Here is a 21,262-nt window from a genome sequence, read left to right as displayed (position 1 = left end):
GTTCTCCAAAGTTTATTAATATTTACATTGTTAACATTATTATAAATTGTTAAACAGTCAATAGAAAATGTCTGCAGAAGGTTTTTACCACCCATTTTGCAGAACAAAAGAAAAACTAAAAATCTTGTCTCTCAAGCAAGCAGAGAAAACTAGTAATGACCCTGAAGCAAAGATGTTGCTCGGAGGCAGCATAAAATGTCAAACAAAAAAAACCCACACAAACAGATAAATGGCAGGCATGAAAGATATTTTAACCCCTACCACATTAAAAGACCATTTAGATAGGTACTTTGGTAGGAAACAAGTAGAGGGTTATGGACCGAATGTCGGCAAATGGGATTATCGTGATTGACATGGACAAGTTAGCCAAACTATACAGCTCTCTGACTCAATAATTAAAAAGAAAGAACAGTGTATCAGGGAGAAAAACAGTCTAGCTGAATCTATATAGTCAAGAGATCAATAAGAGGCTCCAATAGCTCAGCTGTCGCAAGTTTAATCCTCATTGGGACCTCATTTCTGTGAAGGGCACTTGACAAAGTGGTGACTCTGTCTTCCTTATACAGTAGACAAAGTTAAAGAATTTCATGTATCTTTACTTCCTGTCATTGGCTGCTAGAAACAATACGAGATCACCAGTTGGGCTGAGAAAGTATATGGCATTGCGAGGTCCTCACAGAGGCTCTAGCTCTATCCAGGGAAGCACATAAGGTTTCCATCAAATGCAGCAAACTGTTGCTCATTGCCCAGAACACAGTGACATGTTTTTGGCTGACTTCTTTAGAATAAGATGCAATTGCTTTCACATGGGCCAACAATAAATCATCTGAATCTCCACAGAATTCCCTCCCTATACTTCTCTTCCAGTTTACCACAAGGACACTCCTCAGAACCTGTGCCTAGTCAAAGAAAATTTACTCCCTATGGGCCTAGTTGTTAAATTTTGTTTATGTTATTTCTTTTGAATATATTATTACTAAAATAATTCGTACAAAAACAGCTCAGGAACTTGCTGGATAAACAGATCTTCCAAATTAGCAAATGGTTAATAGACTTTTTTTTTTATAAATGACACATGATAAATTTTCCAATGAACTTGGTGAGTTTAAAAGGACATGGCAAACAAGGCCCCAGTAAGTTTCAGAACCAGATGAGTTAAAAGGAAGAACAAGAACTGAGACCCCAATTCGGGAAAACAAGTGTGAGAAATGAGCCCAGTGAGTGCAAGGGAGTGAATAAAACAGGGTCATGGTGTACGGAAGGGACCGAGGATACCTGGAGACTATTAAATGTTTTACACAAGATTTATGCTTGTGATGTACATGGGATTAGTACAGAAATATGTACACTCTAAATTTTGATTCACCTCATAATTACTTTACAGATTTCTTGGTACATAACCTAGAACACCCTCATTACAAAGCTATGCATGTAGACAGGAGGAAGTCTTTCAGTTATTTACAGAGGAGCCTGAGATAGTTCCGATGCTCAGACAGCTGCACATTGATGTAACAGGTAATGGAATGACCTTTATCATTCATTCTATCAAGGGGAAAAATTATTTTAATATACAGTAAAAATATTTTACAGGAGATAATATCAAACACAGAGTCATACAAGATAATAAAGTTAACCATGATTTATTTACAAAGCATGGTACCCACCTGTTTTAAACATGCATCAAAATCATACCGGTGCCCAAGAAGAGTGCAATAACCTGCCTTATCAATAAGTAGCACTTACATCAACAGTGATGAAATGTTTTGAAAGGTTGGTGTTGAAATAGATCAGCTCCTGTCTGAGCGGTGATATCGATATGTTCCGGTTCCCATATCATAGCAACAGGTCTACAGCAGATGCCATCTCACTGGCTCTACACAAAGCCCTGGAACACCTGGACAGTAAAGGTGCATACATCAAGATGCTCTTCATCAACTACAGCTCAGCATTTAACACCATCAACCCCTCAAAACTGATCAGCAAACTCCAAGACCTGGGACTCAACACCCTACTGTGTAATTGAATTATGGATTTCCTCACCTCCATACCACAATCGCGTGGATTGGTAAGAATATCTCCTCCACAATCTCCATCTCTACTAGAGCACCACTGGGCTGCATTCTTAGACCTCTGCTCTACTCACTTTTCACCTACGACTGTGTGGCTCGGTACAACAATAACACCAAGGTGATGAGTCATCCTACAGGAGGAAGATTGAAAACTTGGCTGAATAGTCCACCAATAACAACAACCTTGCCCTCAATGTCTCAAAACTAAGGAGCTGATTGTTGACTTTAGGAAAGGAAAGCCAGGGCTATACAATCCAGTGATCATTGGGGGATCAGAGGTGGAGAGGGTCAGCAAACTTGGGTTCTTGGGAGTCATGATCTTGGAGGATCTTTCTTGGATCTAACACACTAATGGCATCATGAAGAAAACACGTCAGCGCCTCTTCTTCCTCAGGAGTTTGCAGAGGTTTGGTATGACACCAAAAACACTGGCAAATTTCTACAGAGGTGAGGTGGAAAGTGTGCTGATCAGTCTGGCATGGGGACACCAATACCCCTGAGCATAAAGCCCTCCAAAAGGTAGTAGACACAGCCCAGGACATCACAGGCAAACCGTCCCCACTATCAAGAACATCTGCAGGGAACACTGCCATCGGAGAGCAGCAGTAATCATCAAGGATTCACACCACCCAACAGACGCTCAGATTTCGCTGCTGTCATCAGGGAAGAGGTATTGTTGCCACAAGACTCACACCACCAGGTTCAGGAACAGCTGCCACCCCTCCATCGTCAGACTCCTCAGGAACAAACTCAATCAGAGGCTTCATTGAAAGGACTCTGAGTTGTGCACTTTATTGACTTTTTAAATTCTCTCTGTACTGCACAGTTTTTTTGCATCCAATATCAGTTCTTTATTTGTTTTCATGTATACACAGTGTATAGTTTTTTGTTTGTACACTACTAATAAGTGATAATTCTGCTTCATCCACAGAAAAAAAGAATCTCAGGGTTGTAGGTGATGTCATGCATGTACTGTGACAATAAATCTGAATCTGAAATCCAATGTCTTAAAAGTATTAAGTATTAAAGAGTTTTGAGGGATCTTCAGAGATAAATGCTGATACAACTGAAGGTGAGATGCTCAATGATTGAAAACCAATATTTTCAACTGGAGAATAGAAACAAGGCAGATCATTTTAAAACTGAAGTGAATTGAGAACCAACAGAGGTCAATAATCATGGATATGAGAGGTGAATGGATCCTACTCTATGTTGCACTTGAATATGAAGTACAAGTTGGATAGAATAAAATAAACACAAAATGCTGGAGAAACTCAGCAGGTAAAACAATGTCCTTTATGTAGCGTAACTGATGTTGTGCTTGAGCCCCATCAAGGGATGAGAGAGCGTCGGCAGGCATCTGAGCAAAAGGGTGGGGGTGGCAAAGGCAGATGATAGGTGGATGAGGGGAGGGAAGGGACAGCAGTGATAAGGGGGAGGAGGGATGGCTGGGTGGATGAGGGGGAAGGGAAGGGAAAACTGGAAAGACAGGAAAGGGGGGGGGGAAGAAAAGGCGAGCAAGTTTAGCAGAAAGCAGAGAAATCAATGTTAATGCCATCTGGATGGAGGGTGTCCAGACAGAAAAATCAGATGTTGATCCTCCAATCTGTGGGTGGCCAGGGAGAGATAGTACATAAGGCCATGAACAGACATGTTGGGTGACTGGCCAAGAGATCATGAGAAAAGTGGAAGAACTACCATTGTAAAAGAATGGATGAGGGTTTCAGAGAAACCAATGGGGTGAAAGTTAATCGCCTTGATGATGGAGCAATTATTGGTACTGGAAACTCAGCTCACAGTCAATTTAGAGACTAAGTTAAGACCACCTGTTTCAGCTTCACTCAGTGAAGAGTGGGTGGAAACATTAAAAGGCCAGATGATCTGACTAACAAACTACAGTTGAGCTCCAATAATCCATTATCTGATTAATCCCAATTCCAGATGGTTCAGGAAACTAGGGACCTAGCTCTCACACACCCATTCAACTCACTGAAGGGTCTGTTTCACAAAATGTATCATTGCTTGTGATTCCTTTAACCTTACTGGATTCACCGGAAAAATTTTCAGAGCACTCAAAGAAAGTAATTTTTAAAAGAAAAAACTGTTTCTGTTCTAGCAGTGAAAAACATTCTCTGGTCCAGAAGATCTGGTGATCAGCAGGACCCAAGCCCCAAGGGCGAAGGTGTTGAATTATTGGAATTTTACTGTATGGAACTGCAGCTCTAGTTAAAATTTAAAGCACAACATTTGATTGTGGGAACCCGACCAAATTACATGATGGTTTTCATGCAAAGCTAACTTTGCAAGGTTGCACAGTCTTTTCTCAGCAGAGAATAAGAGTTGTCTGGCGTCAGTACAAATGTTCATGTAATTGCCACAGGTAATTTTCTTCCACAATGATTTTCTTGACCGGTAAGACAGGTGTCATGTAGACCATTCAGACATTGTTTAGGAAGTAAATACGAGGACTGATTGTAGCTCAGATTGAAGCATGCCCCAGGACAGAAAGCTGAAAGCATCTCACCAGCTTATGAAGTATTATGGCACATTCTGATGGTTGAAAATCTTACTACAACTGAAATTTTGTGCAAATATCTTAATGTATTCCTATGCAACCCAACACAACATAAATATAAAAGTATATGAAAATCGGACCTTCATCGTAAAAATAATAAAGGTCATGGAGATTGAGTGGAGTAATCTGCATCGTAAATGGCATAAACTAAACCAAAATTAAAAATAATTAACTCTTTATTCCAAATTGCAGTGCATTTCTTCCAGCAATAACAAGGTCATAAAATCAGCAAAAGACCACTTGCCAATTTCTTCCACCTAGCCACTCCCCTTCCTCATTATATGAACATTGTACTGATCTACCATTCTTCATTTCCTGCCATGATTACAGAGATGATCTCTGGAGTCTGACAATAGGTTATGAATCAAGAATAAGTAATGTATAACTTGGTGGGTCAATATTCTTAGTTGGTTATGCGATCAGTGTTACATCTTCTCAAAATAATACACAAAGAACAGCTCGTTACCCTGTGTTACGAACTAACAACCCTTTTAATTATGTTTGGGACTAAAGGGCTTTTGTTAGCACTAACACAGGAGCAGCAATTGAAATTCACCAGACAATGGAGAATTCAAAATAATTTAAAAAAAATTAAACTATTAACAACATATAATTTCTTACTTATATGCACAAATGTAAGTGTGTGTGTGTGTGTGTGTGTGTGTGTGTGTGTGTGTGTGTGTGTGTGTGTGTGTGTGTGTGTCTCGCTCTGAAAAGTTAATCTTTAAAAGTTCAGCTTGCTTGAAGGTCTTAAATTCTCAGTTCAGAAATAATTATAAAGCATTTTTAAAATTATATCTTCAGGCCTTTTTACTCACAACATGGTTATTTTCCTCCAAGATGAATTCACAAACATAGGCAAAGGTTAAACAAAGTGCCCACACAAAAATAGACCCAGTAGAATTCTGTGCTCTTTTCCAAAGAGACAGCAAAATGGTCTTCCTTATTTCAAAAGCCATTGATTCTGTGTCCCCCTTTTCCCAGGAGTAACACACAACAGCAGCACTAATTCTGATTACTGTAATTCAACCCTGTCTTTCACAAGGTTTCAACTGCTGTGTCACAGGGGTTTTGACTGCTGTAGTCTCCAAAGTGAACCCTTACAAAAACTGAACTTAAAATGTCTGAATTTGGTAATACATTTCTCCAAATCATGTGACCATCATCGAGGTGAGTCCCAATTCTTCTAAACCACATGACCATTAGTTTTACTTCTACCAAAATTCTGTTCCTTTTTCAAAACCATTCCATATCCATAACAACCTTTGACCTTATCTCTGTTCAAGAGGCTTACATGGCTTTGATTAAAAGCAGATGGCTTCCTTCAGCAGTTATAACCATATAACCATTTACAGAGCGGAAACAGGCCACGTTGGCCTTTCGAGTCCGCACCGGTTCACTGATTTTGTGCGCCCTCTTCAGGCATTGGTCCCAGTCGATCTTCATTCAATAACGATGGGCGAATTCAATGCGGGTGGAATCTTATTGAAATTGAAAGCAAGATTATTGTCCTGGCACCACACAACCAGATTCTTGATCTCCATCCTGCTTTCTGACTCATGCATTAGCTCTGTCTGTCCAAGACGCAGATTCCAAGAATGAACATTCTACTCAGAAAACAACAGTTCGCTATAGATGTGTTGTGACCCTGAACCAACCCACAGCTAACTTACTAAGAATACAGATACAATATTTTAACTTTACAATTTACCTTACTAATATGTATATATAGAGAGAAATATAGTTTAACATTAAATTATATGTTAATACAAATCCTTTACACCTGCTTCTGGTTTTATATTTGACATTTTTTGCATTTATATTGGAAAAGATTAAATATCCAACTTTTTGCTTTGATATTTATGCCTGCAGCTGTGATATGCTCCATTGGAAGAATACTTCTTGACTCAAGACTAACTTAACTATATATGTAAATGCATGAGAAAATGTACTCCTGACACCCAATTTCTTTGATGTTGCAATCAATATTCATTTGCATGCAAGGGATGTTTCACATTTGGCAGCTCTGCACAAATTCAAATTGTTGGTGTGGACCAAAATCCAGGTTCTATTGTAGAGTTTTTTTTTTGCTTTTTCATGTAATGACTCCTCAACAATCTAAGACATAGATGTGTTTTTTTGAGTCACCACTTTTCAGAATATACATGTAATAATAAGGTTCTAAGCACTTCCATCTAAAGACCATCTCAAAATGTATGCCAAGGCCCGCTAAGGCTCCAGCCACCAGACACTCTTTACCTACCTGCACCCCCATCCTTATTTGTAGAAATAGCATCAAGGTCTGCATTCCAAGATTAGAGCATAAGAAATAGGGGCAAGTGTAGTTATTCAGCCACTTTTCTCTGCTCCACCATGTTAGGAAGACTTTAATCTAAATTCAAGTTTATTGTCACATGTACAAAGGTAGAGTGCAAAAGGGATACTCAGCAAGCAAACCCATGCACAAGTAGAGCAAATAAAACACATGGTATTTAATTAATGCCACATTCCAACATTTACTTCCCCATTGTCTAAAATTCTATCACTTTTTAAAAATCTTAAGCATACTCAGCAAAAGAGCTTCGATAGCCTTCTGGGAAAGAGAATTCCATAAAATTGCCAGCTTCTGCAAGATTTTCTAATCTCTGTCCTGAAAAACCAACTCCTTACTCTGAGACTGGGAGCCTTGAATCCAACATTCCTGAACCTGTAACGTCTCTATCATCCTTGTCAAGCCTCGGAAGAACTTTGCACATTTCAATGAAATCCTCGCTCAAACTCCTGGATGGTCCAGTCTATTTAATCTATTCTCATCTGACGTTCCCCTCCACCCCCCAAAGCGAGAAATCAGTCTATAGAACGTTTTGCTGCCCACTCTCCATCACAAGAGTATCTTTACCAAGGAAGAGAATCCAGAAATGCACAGAATATTCCAGATTTAATCCGTACAGGACCCGATATAATTGCAGCCAGATGTGGGTTACCTTTGTCCTCAAATTCCACATATTCCTTATCTTTCTAATTGGTTTATCGACCTGTATTTTGGTCTTGTTCATGAATCTATGCAGAAACATCCTTCCAAACATTTTAAATCTCTCACCTTTTTAAAAAAATACTGCACTTCTCTATTTTTTTTTAAAACCAGGGTCACTTTGCATTTTGCATTCCATTTGACAGCTCTCACCCATTCACTTTATTTATATTCCCCCGAAGCCTCTTTGCATCTTCCTCATAATCCATGGGACAGTACAGCACAGAAGCAGGCCCTTCAGCCCACAATGTCTGTGCCAACCATGGAGCCATATCAAACTAATGCGATCTGCCTGCACAAGGTTAATATTTCTCAGCTTTGCTGTTATATTTGATTTTGTGACCTCCCTTCCCAAGCACCTATGTAAAAAACAACTTGCCTTGTGAATCTTAAAATTTGCAACTCTCACCTTAAAGCTATACCTCTAGAACTGGGGTTCTCAACCTTTTATTTCCCCACTCACATACCACCTTAAGTAATCCCTTTCGAACCCAGAGCACCTATAATACCACTGCTCCAGTATTTGACATTTCCTCTCAGGAAAAAAGATTCTGTCATCTACCCTATCTATTCCTCCCATGAATTTAATATCAGTCCTTGTGTGTCCTTTTAATAAAGCTATGTTGATATCTCTCAGTCCTATTATTTGTTTGCAAATGTTCTGCAACCTCAATGATAGACATTAGCATTTTTCCCACTGCTTTCAGGATGGAGGTTGATCTGAAGACTGTGAAGGTTCACAATGGTCGATCATCACCCTCGATGCAAATAAAATTTTAAAAGGGCATTGAATGATGATCTTGTTGTGGACTAGTGAGCCACAGGGCCTATTTCTGTGCTGAAGAGCTCTGTGACTATCCAGAACCAATCTGAAAAGCTGTCCATTCGAACAGTTAAAGATTAGAAGCTACTAAGGGTAAATAAAAGATACAGATCATCTGAGATGCCTGGAAAACTGAAGCCTCAAAAGGTTGAATGGGGCACTCCTTTCTCTGCACTTTTTGGTGGGCAATAAGTAGGAGTTTTGGAAGCTGATCCGACTTTTCCTGAACTTGGACAGTCATCTAAGAAACAGGTGGAGTGCAGGGATCTGTTCTATCACAAATGCCCCAAGCTATGGAGGGGATAAAATTTGAGCAAGCCTTGAAGCAACTTTATCCCCATGTGGCAAACATTCGTCTGTTGGAAGAAAATGTAAAGCTTCCAACCTTCCAATTTCAAGCCTTGCGGGGGCAAGCAGAGTCATAAGGCAGGCCACAAGGGAGAGGCCCTGCTATCACCTACTTCTATCAGAGAGCAGAGCAGGGACAAAGTGACTGCAAGATGGGACTCTCGCAAAGGGAGTAGGTCCTTCAAATGAACTTGTGCAGTTGAATATCTAGGCAAAATATACCCCAACTACCCCCTTCCCTTACGTCGCACAATATTATCCCTAATTCTAATATTGTTCACAAAAATCGGCCAAATGTGTCCTTTTATTTTCTTCCCTAATTTGTTTTTTTTGGGGATAAATGTGGAGTCACTGGCAAAGCCAGCATTCACAACATTTCTCCAATTTTCCTTGAATAAGATTGCTGGCTGAAGCATTTTATAGTTTTTTTAAAAAGCTGTTGAGAGAGATCAGTGGGTCAAACAGCATACGTGGAGGCAAAGAAATGGGCGACGTTTCAGGTTGAGACGCTGTCCCGATGCAAAGTTCCAACCCAAATCGCTGACGTTTCCTTAGCCTCATCAGATGCTTCTTGATCCACTGAGTTCCACTAGCAGTTTGCTTTTTCCACTCTAAATACTGGTCTATTGTGTCTCCATTTCTGAGTCAACCATGTTGATTTAGTCACAGAGAGGCCAGGCCAGGGAGGCAGAATGACTCCCCTTGGGGAGGTAAGTGATAATTATTGACCAACCCTGCCCATGGATTTCTCATCCAATAATTTAACCAACAATGGCAGCACTATAAAACCCTGATATTACATTATAATACCTCACATCAGGATTGGAGGTCCACCAATACTGAATGAACAGAAATACCTCCATGAATGCTTGCGACAGAATCAGTCTTTCCAAGTGAATGGTAATTAGTTGAATGAATACCACCCTCACACAAAACAATTCCTTAGACCTGCTCCACTTTGTAGGATCACAACCTTGTTCCAAACCTTGACCTTTTTTCAGTGGCTGATCAACACCAGCTCACAGTTAGCGTAGCGGTTAGCGCAACACTATAACTGGGCCAGTAACCCGGGTTCAAATCCAGTGCTGTCTGTAAGGAGTTTGTACATTCTCCTGGTGTCTGTGTGGGCTTTCAAGTGTACTCCCAACCTCCAAAACGTGCAGGGTTTTCAGGTTAATTGGGCAGCACACAGGTGCAAATAGCCAGAAGTAAAACACAAAACTGTGGTTGAGTAAAAACACAATGCTGGAAAAACTCAGCAGGTCAAACAGTATCCTTTATATAGCGAAGGTAAAAATACACAACTGATGTTTTGGGCTAGAGCCTGTCATCAAGGTATGGAAAAATGCCAGAGGTCAAAGAACTCACACCAGGTTGAGGACTGCTGGAGACTGGTTCATGAGAACCAGGTATCAGGACTGGGAATTGTGAGGGTGCCAATGCCAGAAATGCTCCCAAAGAGTCTTGGGTGTTAACAGCTTCCGCATCATATCAGAGGTTCAGAATGAGGAGCGTGGGTTTACTCCTGGAACAACCAGGAGGCTGTGTGGCTGCAGGGGTTACGGAGGAGCAGGAAACCAATCCATGGATACCTGGTGTCTTTGAAGAGTCTATTTTGCTCCCCTTTCTTTTATTGCTGGAGGTGTAGGGCTAATGGCACCTCTATATGCCTTTATGGCAAACAAAAGCCCTCAAGTTTTGTGTATTATCTACTTGAATCCTGAAGTTCTTGATCCTTTCACAGAACTTGCACTGATGTCCTCGACGAATGGGAAGCTTTTGTTCAAGTAAAGCTTAACTTTAATTTCAGTAAGAAAATTCATTTTGCGAGCAGTCCAGCCGGTCAACTAATACACTGTACAGCAATAAAAATCCAGAACAGAGTGCAGAATTACAGAGAAAGATCAGTTAGTGCAGAACAAAGGCAACAGTTTTCCACTGTGAGGTTTATTCAGGAGTCCGATAATGGTGGGAAAGAATCTGTCCTTAATCTGGTGGTTTGTGAACTCATACATGAATCTTCACAAGGGTGGGGGGGGAGGGGAGGGGAGAGTGTGGTGAAGAGGATGTGGCCAGGATGGGATGAATTTTTTAAAAACATTTTGGTTGCCTTTCAAGGCAGCGAGAAGTGTAGATAGAAGGGGCTTTGGTAATGGTCTGAACTGTGTTCACAACTCTCTGCACTTCTTTGTAGTTCCCATACCATGCAGTGATGCACCCCAATGGAATACTTTCAATGGAGCACCTGTAGAAATTACAAGATGACTCAAGTGACATGCCAATTTTTCACAGATTTTTGAGAAAGCAGATGTACTGACGTGCTTTCCTCTCCATTGTGTTTACTTGATGGAACTGAAAGCAGTCTACCATTCCTACCTCAGCAACATGATGCAGGCAGGGGAGGGAGTTCCACCCCTCTTTCAGAAGGTCCATGACTAGTTCCTTCATCTTGCTGAGGTTGTTGTCCTGGCACCAAGTCACTAGTGCCGCTATTCAACATCACTTTCAGAGATCTGCCCTATAATAGTGGTGTCATCTGCAAATTCAGGGCTGAAGTTGGAGCAGTTTGTCCACACAGTCAGGGGAGTAAAGTAGGGGACTGTGCATATAGCTCTGAGGGGCACTGGTATTTAAGACAATCGTGGAGGAGGAGTTGTCACCAATCATGAATGGTGGGCTGCTGGACAGGAAGTTTTGGATCCAGTTGCAGAGGGCGTTTGGGATGAGTTTATTTGGCATCATAGTGTTGGGGATGGAGCTGTAGTCAATGGTTCATGTCTTTGTTATCCAGCCTGTCCAAGGTTGAGTTTAGTCCCATGCATCTGCCGTGGACCTGTTGCAGTGGTAGGCAAACTGAAATGGGTAATGGTTGGCTGGGAGGTTGGAATTATTGCAAGCTATAACCAGCCTCACAAAGCAATTCATGGTGGTGAATGTCAGAGCCACCAGATGGTTGTCATTTGGGCCCATTATTGTGTTTTCCTTTGGCCTTCTTGAAGCAGCTGGGTATTTCTGCCTGTATAAAGAGAGGATGCAAATGCCTGTGTCATGGATATGTCACCTCCAGACTGCCTTGGTAGAGGTCTATGATAGGTAAATGTGGACTATGAAGGGAGGAGAACTGGTACTCTTGCAACGCAGAAAACTGCTTTAGACCCGAGTTGAGCCACTGGTTGATCCCAAGTGAGAAGATAACTGCTCTTGCACTCCTCTGCATGGGATCAGACTACTAGACAATTCACCCTGCTCATGACGACAAGGCGCAACTGGACTGAGTGGAGAGGAAAACTCTGTTCCCGCAGAAGAGGCAAGTGCATGCATCATACCTCCAGGAGAATTGCTCATGTACTGACAACTCTCCTCATGCAGGAAAATCTGACAAGATCACGGTTTGTGGAGAACAAGAAGCTGCCACATACCTATTGAGCCATGAGCTTTCCTGTGGTGTTCCATGTATCCATTAAGGAGCAGTGGACAATATCTCTTCACTTTTCAGGAAGGCGCAACCGTTACTGCAATTCCTAAGAAGACGCAAGGCCATCATTATGTCAATGTTCTATAGGAGCTTTATCGAGAACATCCTGGCCGGCTGCATCACCGTAATGTATGGTTGCTGCAGAGAAATGGATCAGAGGTCAATTCACAAGACCAGAAGAGTGGCAGAGAGGATGACTAAGGTCTCCCTCCTCCCCATCGACATAATCTAATGGGATAGTTGTTTGAAGAGGGGACACAAAAATCATTGAGGACCTCTTTCATCTTGCACACAGCATCTTTCAGCTGCTCCTAACAGGAAAGAGATACAGGAGGATCAGAGCCATCACCACCAGGCTGAGGAACAGCTTCTTCGTACCGGCAGTGAGAATGCTGAACGACCAAAGGAACTGCTCACACTGACCATATGAGACCATTTGCATACATATTGTTTATCTGTATCTCTATGTGTTTTGGACTAAAGACCGGAGAAACGGGTTTCATCAGGTTGTACAATCAGATGACAATAAACTTGACTGGACTTGATTGGAATTTCTCTGCTCAGTGGATTTCAAGTTCTTCATTATTTATTTCAAGCTCCAAACTGAATTTCCATGGCAAAGACCAGAAAAAACTAGATGCACCAGGTCAGGATTGCATACGTGAAGGATTTTCTGTTCCTCCACAGCAGAACTCACTTTCTCCAGCAGTGTCACATGAGGGGAAATCGACAAAGAGCCCTTGTAAGCAAGTGTTCATGGCCTGGAGTTCATTTAGGTACTTGAACATTCCTGCAGGTTAATCTGGTGCTACTTTTGGACAATTGGACAAAAATCAATCATGTGGTTGATTCTCCCCCATAATTACCAAATGTCCTGTGTAATCTCCGTGGAAAGGTTTCCTCTCATGGCACCTTTTACCTCAGATCAAAAAACAAAGGTAAGACTATTTCTCATCTGGAAGAGTGAGTACATCTAATCACATTTAAAACATTTACATCAAATGAAACAAAGACATAAAAGGTCAACGTGGATCTTCAAATTTCACCAACGAGTCAAATATGTAGTATCTAATTTTTTTCATGATATGAGAAAACCATTGAAACACTGTTGGAGGTCTAGAGTCTTTCTATTTGAATAAGATGGCTCTTCTAGCCAACAATGCAGGTATAGAGAAATTCCCTTTGTCTGTTTCAATAACCCCAAAAGAGCAGTTATTGGATTTGGTCGTAGCTTCACCTAAAATACAGTTGAAAAGAAATTAAAAATTTCTTTCCAATAGATTTCTAAGATGGACAAGACCAAAACCTATGTGTTAATGGAGCAATATCAGATTTACATCTGTCATGAGTAGGGTTAATATTAGAAAAGATACAACCCAACTTATCTTTGGACATGTGAACACAAAGCACTACTTTGAATTGGATTAATGAATGTCAGGCACATAATGGTGATGAATTGGAAGGCTTTCAACAGGATCCCTCACAAGAGGTTCATAAACAAACATAGAACACTTGAAATTGAGGGAAATATACTGACATGGATTATGATTTGGTTGTCAAAGAGAAATTTTTTGCCAGAGAAATTTTATGGGATTAGTGCTTGGGCTCCACAATATACATCAAAGACTGGGTGGATGAGACCTGAGTTGCTGATGTTATAAATCCAAGCAGGAATATGGGTTGTGATAATGATTGAAAGGGGCTTCGATACAGGCAAAACAGAGTAGAAAATGGAATATTGTGATTATCCACAACAGTTTAAAAATACAAAAAAAATGTGGTGGGTTTTTTTGTGAGAGATTGAGTAGTGTGTTCAAAAAGATCGACGTGTCCTTGCCCAACATCAAGAAACCGTAAACATTTAGGAAATCAAATAGTATATTGGCCTTTATTGCAAGAGGATGTGAATAGAGAATAAGAACACAAGAAATAGGAGAAGGAGTAGGCCATTTGGCCCATCAAGCCTGCTCACCATTCAATAAGATCATAGCTGATCTGATGATAGGCTCATCTACAACAACCTGCCTTTTTCCCCATATCCCTTAATTCCCCTTCTATGCAAAAATTCTATCCCATCCTGTATTAACTATATTTACCAAGGTAGCCTCCCATTGCTTCCGTTATCAGAGAATTCCATAGATTCACCACTCTGGAAAAAGCATTCCCTCCTCATCTCCATCCTAAATCTTGAGGCTAGGCCCCCTAGTACTCATTTCACAGCCTTTGTAATTATAAAGGGCCTTAGCAAGACTACACCTTGATCACTGTGAAACAAGTCTACAGACGCTGTGATTGTAGTTAATACACAAAAGTGCTGGAGAAACTCAGTAGGTCCTGCAGCGACCATAGGATGCAAAAACAAGCTTGACAGAGGGCTCAACCCTGAAATGTTCAATCAAATTTCAGATCTGTCAACACCATAAACAAATTTAGTTGGCATCACATCAGCTACTTGTGACATTACATTACTGCAGTCATCTTCGCATCCTAATGGGTGCTGAGTTTCTGCAGCAGTTTTGTGTCTTCACCTAAAGCACAATTTAATGGCAGTACTGTGAAGATTCAACATGCTTATCCCTGCTCTGTCATACAGAAGAAATTGAGCAGTCAAGTTTCAAATCGTCCAAGGGCTTTATAGTGTCAATGTGGGGAGAATATTTCTGAGGGATCTGGAACCACAGGGCACAGTTGCTAAAGGCATAGGTCATTTCAGTTTAGACTGAGACAGGGAGAAATCTTTGGAATTCTCTACACAAATGAACAGTCCATTCAACAGTTGGATGGATACATTTCTAGATATTGAGGAATCAAAGGATATGGGAAAAGTCAAGAAAATGGAGCCAAGACAGATCCCTATTTAAAGTTGACAGAATAAATTCCGTTCCTATTTATTTTCTTCCTCCCTTTTATTTGACTAAACTTTTTGCCAACAAAACCTTTTACATATATATTGAAGCAATCAAATTTCAGATCTCTGTCAACACCTTAAACAAATTTAGTTGGCATCACGTCAGCTACTTGTGACATTACTTTACTGCAGTCATCCAGAAACCAGTATTGTTTCTTTGCTTGCAAATGGAGTTGCATAAGCAATAACTTCATGTTCATATTACTTGCAGTCAAGCTATTTGACAAATGCAAATGCATTAATGTATCTAAGCAGAGGATTTGCTAGGAGCAGCTTGCAAATTATAAATCCAGCTGCCTCAATTTCAAGGCTAATTGCAAGGTAATCATAAAATTCTTGAAATACATCCATGGGATTTGAGGTTTGGGGATGGGTCACTCTTCATTATTCTGCTTCTCCATTCCAAATATTAATGCAATTGCCCAGATAGGTCCTTAGTCTTCTCTCTGTCCAAAGGCATATTTGTTTCTATGTGTTTTGTCCCAAAGAGTTAAAACTCAAGAGAAACTCCTCCTCGAGTTCAGAATGTAAACACATGCTTAGTTGGACTGCTGGACTGAGTTGACTGAAATCCACTATCATCCAATTAAGGTGATGCAAATCAGATTCCTGAGATACAGCCGTGAATTATAAATGAGAGTTCCCAACCCTAAGGTAATACTCCATATTGCAATGGGCATCAGTTCTCAGGAAACACTTGCATACTTAAAAAACGATGGTCTTTCCCTCCACGAGGGAGTTGAGCTTCCACATGCACCCTGCTCTTGTCCAGATATGGGGTCAGCAACATCATTTCGCAGTTTGTGATGTCCTGGACAACAATCTTGCTTTCAATTTCAATAAGATTCCACCCGCATTGAATTCGCCCACCGTTATTGAATGAAGATCGACTGGGACCAATGCCTGAAGAGGGCGCACAAAATCAGTGAACCGGTGCGGACTTGAAAGGCCAACGTGGCCTGTTTCCGCTCCGTAGATGGCTATACGGTTATGATGATAATCTGACAACAGTGGGGCTTCCACCAGCAGCAATATTTTGGAATAATGAAATTAGACGCATTTCTAAACATATTTAGATCTTCAAAGGAACTACTCTACAGATCCCAGCAATCTTCACTCCATGGGGTTCAGTAAAACTCTTATAATCCATACTCATCAGATTTTGGTGATGCCAGACTGGTCAAGTAATATTCCAAGAAATACACCCATATATTTTACTTCAGTGTTGCGCAAGAGTACAATCAATTTTCCAGTGAGTGAGGTGAGCCCCAGTGTGTTTAAAGGGAGCGGGAAACAGAACCAGATGAGCCAGTTACCAGGCCACAAGGATTTATGAGCAGGATAACAGATTATCAGTAAAAACATACAAGTGCTGGAGGAACTCAGCAGGTCTCACAGTATCAGTAGTGGGTAAAGATGCATTACTGATATTTCAGGCCTGAGCCCTTTCTCAAGGTGCGCAGTGAGACCTATTGAGTTCCTCCAACATTTCTGTGCTTATACTACAAGCACAGTATCTGCAGACTTTCCTGTTTTACTCTTACCAGATGATCATTCTTAGGGAAATTAGATTTCTTGTTGACTAAAACACGAATGTCTGCAGGCACAGTGAATGAAGTAAAAACACAATGAACATAGAATATTACAGCACAGTACAATATTAAACCCTCCCTACCTCGTAACCCTCTTTTATTTTCATCCATACACCTGCCTATAGACCCCCTTATAGTGAAAATTAGCATTTTGTAAAGACTGGTTTCCTCTGCCTTTAAATTGCTCCACTGACCTCCATAAACGATCCAAAGGAGGATTGGCTAGTTGCTGAGGAAAATTGTGGAAGCATTTCCAGACAAAGGAGGTTTCGTTCACCATATGTGGATTAAAACCAAGACTGGTTACTTAAAATCGACCTATTACTAAAATCTATCTTTTACAAGAAGCATAAAGTTTCGATTTTTAATTTGATAATTATATTTAATTTTGTATCTGTAATAGTAATTATTATGTATTAGTCATTAATGTCTATTATAATAATTAGGGACCAGAACGTAGAGGATAAAACCTTATGTTTTTGATTTTTAGTAATTTTGTGCTATCCCTTTAAGGATTAATTGTTTTTTGTAGAGATACCATAGATACTATGATGTCATATGTCGTAATATCTGAGTGGACAAGGATATTATTGGAAGAACCATGGAAGGAGAATAAGTTCACTTGGGAAACTTTTTGAATTTATCCTTATTATTCATTATTAATCCTTTATTATCATTTTAATTTGTTTATATTTGTTTGAAGTTGAGTATTGTTACCATTTACAATATGCTTTGTTTTACTCATTGTTATGAAGTGTGAAGCTATGAAAATGTTTAGTCATTTTTATCAATGAAAAATTAAAGCTATTTACAGCTGCAATTAAGAAGTTTGATTTATTTGGATGAATAAGATACAATTTGGAATATCGAGGGTTACTTTTCTTATAAGATGACATGTTTGAAATATTAGAAGCTGGGAAGTGTCATCTACATAATTTGCTCCACATTATCTCCACCTGGGTAGTGTCAGAGGTGGAGCTCCCCCTCCTCCGTAAAAGGATTGCCATTGAATGTGGCTCTAAAGGTGATGATGCTGTCAGCCTGCGACCCAAGAGCACGAATTTTAAAGAACCCATATGGTCAAAAAAGGTGATTACGTTGCACAGAAGATCTGCCTGATTCCTAAGGCTGCTTGCACAGATCTCCACTAGCACTCGTACCTGCTCTTCAGTCGCCTTTTTTCAGTATAGGCCGCTCTCCCTTTCCAGCGCACATGTTTGATGTCATGGTGGCAGGCAGTGCTACTGCACTTCTCACCCTGCCTCCAACTTAGGAAGTTGGCTCGTGAATCACCCCTACATAAAAGCACCACGCGATCTGCATTTTTGGTTGTCAACATAAAAGGTAAATTTGCCTTTTTTATTATAAAAAACCTTGAGCAGGTGATTACATCAGTTTTGAGCATTAAAAACTTCAAGAGAATCATGAATGCCCCACTATTTCAGCCTCCACCATCATCCCTGGCAAGGCATTCCAGGCAACCACTACTGTGTTGATATATATATAAAAAAACTTACTCCTGATGTCTCTTCTAAACTTTCCTCCCTTTACTTTGTAGAGCTGTCCCCTGGTTTTCCCTGGGCAAAAGGTGCTGGACATCCACACTATCTATTGATAGCCCCTTTAAAGTGAAAATTAGCAATCTGTAAAGACAGGTTTCCTCTGCCTTTAAGACGCTCCACTTACCTGCATAAAAGGTCCAAAGGTGGATTGGCTGGTCCAAATAGCTCCAGGTTCCCTCCACCGAGAGTGGTAGTGTCAGAGGTAGAGTGAAGTTACTCCACCTCCTGTGTAAAAGGATTGCCATTGAAAGAGGCAGGAAGGCCCCACCCTGCTGCGCTGACACAGAGCGGCTGGTGGAGTGGTCAGGCTGCGCTCGCTCACTCCACCACGCCGCCCCGCTCCTTCAAGCTGCTCCTCCACCCTACTCTCTCACACCACTTGCTCCCTCACACCGGTCCCCCGGCCTGCTCTCTCATGCTATCCACTCCTGATGGGGCTGTCAAGGCAGCAGGGCGATGGGGGCTGTCGGGATGGAGCAGGGAAATAGGGCAAGAGGAAGGGAGAATGGAAGAGTGAGGGAGTGGAATGGAGGAGGAAGGGGGCAGGGTTGCTGCGCTTTGGGTAGCAGGATGGGCACTGCTGCCCTTCTTTTGGCCTGGGAAGCCGGCGCTCCAAAAAAGGACTGCACGATCCTCTGTGTAAAAGATAAATTCACCTTTTTTTTAAAAAGAAAAGCAGGGATAACGTGGTTTTTGTGCATTAAAAACCCCTTATACCTCTCAGACCTCAATTAATTCTCCTTCACCCCGTTTCGGTCCAGAGAGGTCCCAGCTCTGCGAACCTTGTCTCAGAAGACTGATCAGAACCTTGATCTTTGCTCCATTTCGTCCACTGCTCGACCTGCTGGCTTTCCCCAGCGTGGTGTTCTTGTTGACTGCACTGTTGTTAACTGATACAACAGCCCCCACATCGTGACTCATTTCTCTTTTCCAAATAAATTTCATTTTCATAAATTCCGACTTCGCTGATATTGGCTGCTGGAGGAGGGAGACCGACACGGTGGGACCGGGTGTGTGTGTGTGTGTAGGGGGGGGGGGGTGTGTGTGGGGGGGGGGTGTGTGGGGGGGGGTGTGTGTGGGGGGGGTGTGTGTGGGGGGGGTGTGTGTGTGTGTGTGTGTGTGTGTGTGTGTGTGGGGGGGGGTGGGGGGACTCGCCCGTTTTCCTTGCAGCAGCTTGGGCAAGGACAGCGCCAGGCTTTCATCAACCTACCTGCACCAATAAATTACTTATTAATAAATCACCTTCTTCCGACCGTGCGCAAAGTCTTTTTTTTACGAAGTACCCTCAATCTCTCTTTGCTATTGATTTATTTCCATTTTAACCCACTCAGTATGTTAGAAAGAAACAGTCCGCCTCCTGCAGCAGCTGGTGCAACACTGTTAAGTTTGGACTGAGCCCCTGGATAAAATAAGGGGAGGTGGGGGTGGGAGAGTTAAAAAGAATTGATTTACGTGAAGCTCCTTGCAGGGATGAGCCGCTCCTCGCCTCCTCCTCCCAGCAACAGCGGGGTCGACGGCACCCAGGGCTCAGGGCACCTCTTCTTCTGACGCCAGGAGCCCCAGCTCCGTGCCCTCCTCCTGCCGGCAGCCTGCCCTTCCTTCGCCTCAGTCTGGGCATCTTCCCCGACCTGCTCTCCGGTCGATTTGCTACGTTGGAAGATCCGCGTCAGTCTCTTCTTCCAGCCTTTCTGCTGCTTTGCCGCCTGCGTCTTCTCCATGGCCGGGAGCTGAGGGTCCCTGGCCGAGCCGAGGCGGTCCTGCAGCCAAAGCCCTGGACTGGACTGGCCCGCTGATCAACTGGGATGAGATGCGGCTTCACTCACTCCGTGGCCTCAGGATCAAGGCTCGTTCCGAAACGTTGCGACACTGTTTCTAGGGGCAGAGGGAGATACAACTTTCCAATTTCCCGGCAACCGCTCTTCTCCAGTATCCTGCTCCAACAGGTTTCCCTCAGACTCTCCGACTTGGAAAGTGCCGCCACCCTCCGTTGGAGAGGCACGACCGCCAAGGTCAGTGTTGGGGGCACGACCACGACCATCGCTGCATTCCTACTGCAGGTAGGGAACCGGGGAGGCTGGCCCCGCCTGCCAGCTGTCAATCACTGGCCCATCTCAAGGCTGGAGCTGGCCCTTTTCTAAATCAGTCTGGCTCGTGGAACCAGAGGCCACACTGACTTGGGGTTCAACTTTAAGCTGATTAAAGCCTGCAATTATAGTCTTCTTGAGTTTTGTGTTTGTTTGCTGCCCCAGATTGCATCACAATTTAATCAGCTTAAAACTTCTGAGGACCGTGGAGAGATTCCTCACCCTCGAGAGGCTGGACATGGACCCTCAGCACCCGGATGCTCCAGCATACTTTGAGATCTAGAAGCAATCATCCACACACGGGCTGAGGTTATCAATACAAACCAGAGGAAAAAAAACTCATGGTCCTACGCACCAAACTGGGCCCCTGAGCTTTCCAGGCTATCAGAAACTGCACCGACTTCAAACCTGCATTGGCCACCCTGGAAGGTATGTACCAGCCCCTGACAAATACATTCTACGCCCGGTACCTGCTCAGCATTAGAGTACAGCCGCCAGGTGAGACAGCAGATGCTTACCTGGAGACTCTGCGAGAGCTATCACGTCCGTTCACCATTGAAGCTGGCATGACTGCTGGAAAAGTGGAGTAACTCGTCCAAGATTCCTGCGTGTGAGGGCTGCGGTTGAGGGCAACTCAACATAGACCGCTGAACAAGAATAATGCGTCCCTTAGCAGGATCTGCTCCCTAGAAGCTGCAGCTCACCATGTGAAGGTCTTCAATGCTCACCTCCCACACTCGCGAGTTGCTGAAGGGCCCCACATGAAAGAGAGTATCACCGCCACTGATTCCAGCC

At 42.3% G+C, this 21,262-nt stretch overlaps 1 protein-coding gene across 2 annotated transcripts in view; it reads right to left on the bottom strand.

Annotated features, from left to right (window-relative positions):
* Nucleotides 1-20,458, bottom strand: part of LOC138737046 (uncharacterized) — a 320,977-nt gene extending 300,519 nt beyond the window's left edge. For both annotated transcript variants that reach the window (XM_069887474.1, XM_069887475.1), the window contains exon 1: nucleotides 19,836-20,458. In XM_069887474.1, coding sequence (XP_069743575.1) covers nucleotides 19,836-20,101 — 266 coding nt within the window. In that variant the 5' untranslated portion in view covers nucleotides 20,102-20,458. The remainder of the gene's footprint in view (nucleotides 1-19,835) is intronic.
* Nucleotides 20,459-21,262: the final 804 nt, after the last annotated feature.

This window comes from Narcine bancroftii, chromosome 6 (genome assembly GCF_036971445.1).
Source record: "Narcine bancroftii isolate sNarBan1 chromosome 6, sNarBan1.hap1, whole genome shotgun sequence".
Taxonomy (NCBI): Eukaryota; Metazoa; Chordata; class Chondrichthyes; order Torpediniformes; family Narcinidae; genus Narcine; species Narcine bancroftii.
Note: the sequence above shows the minus strand (reverse complement) of the source record. Positions and strands in the feature narration are given on the sequence as shown.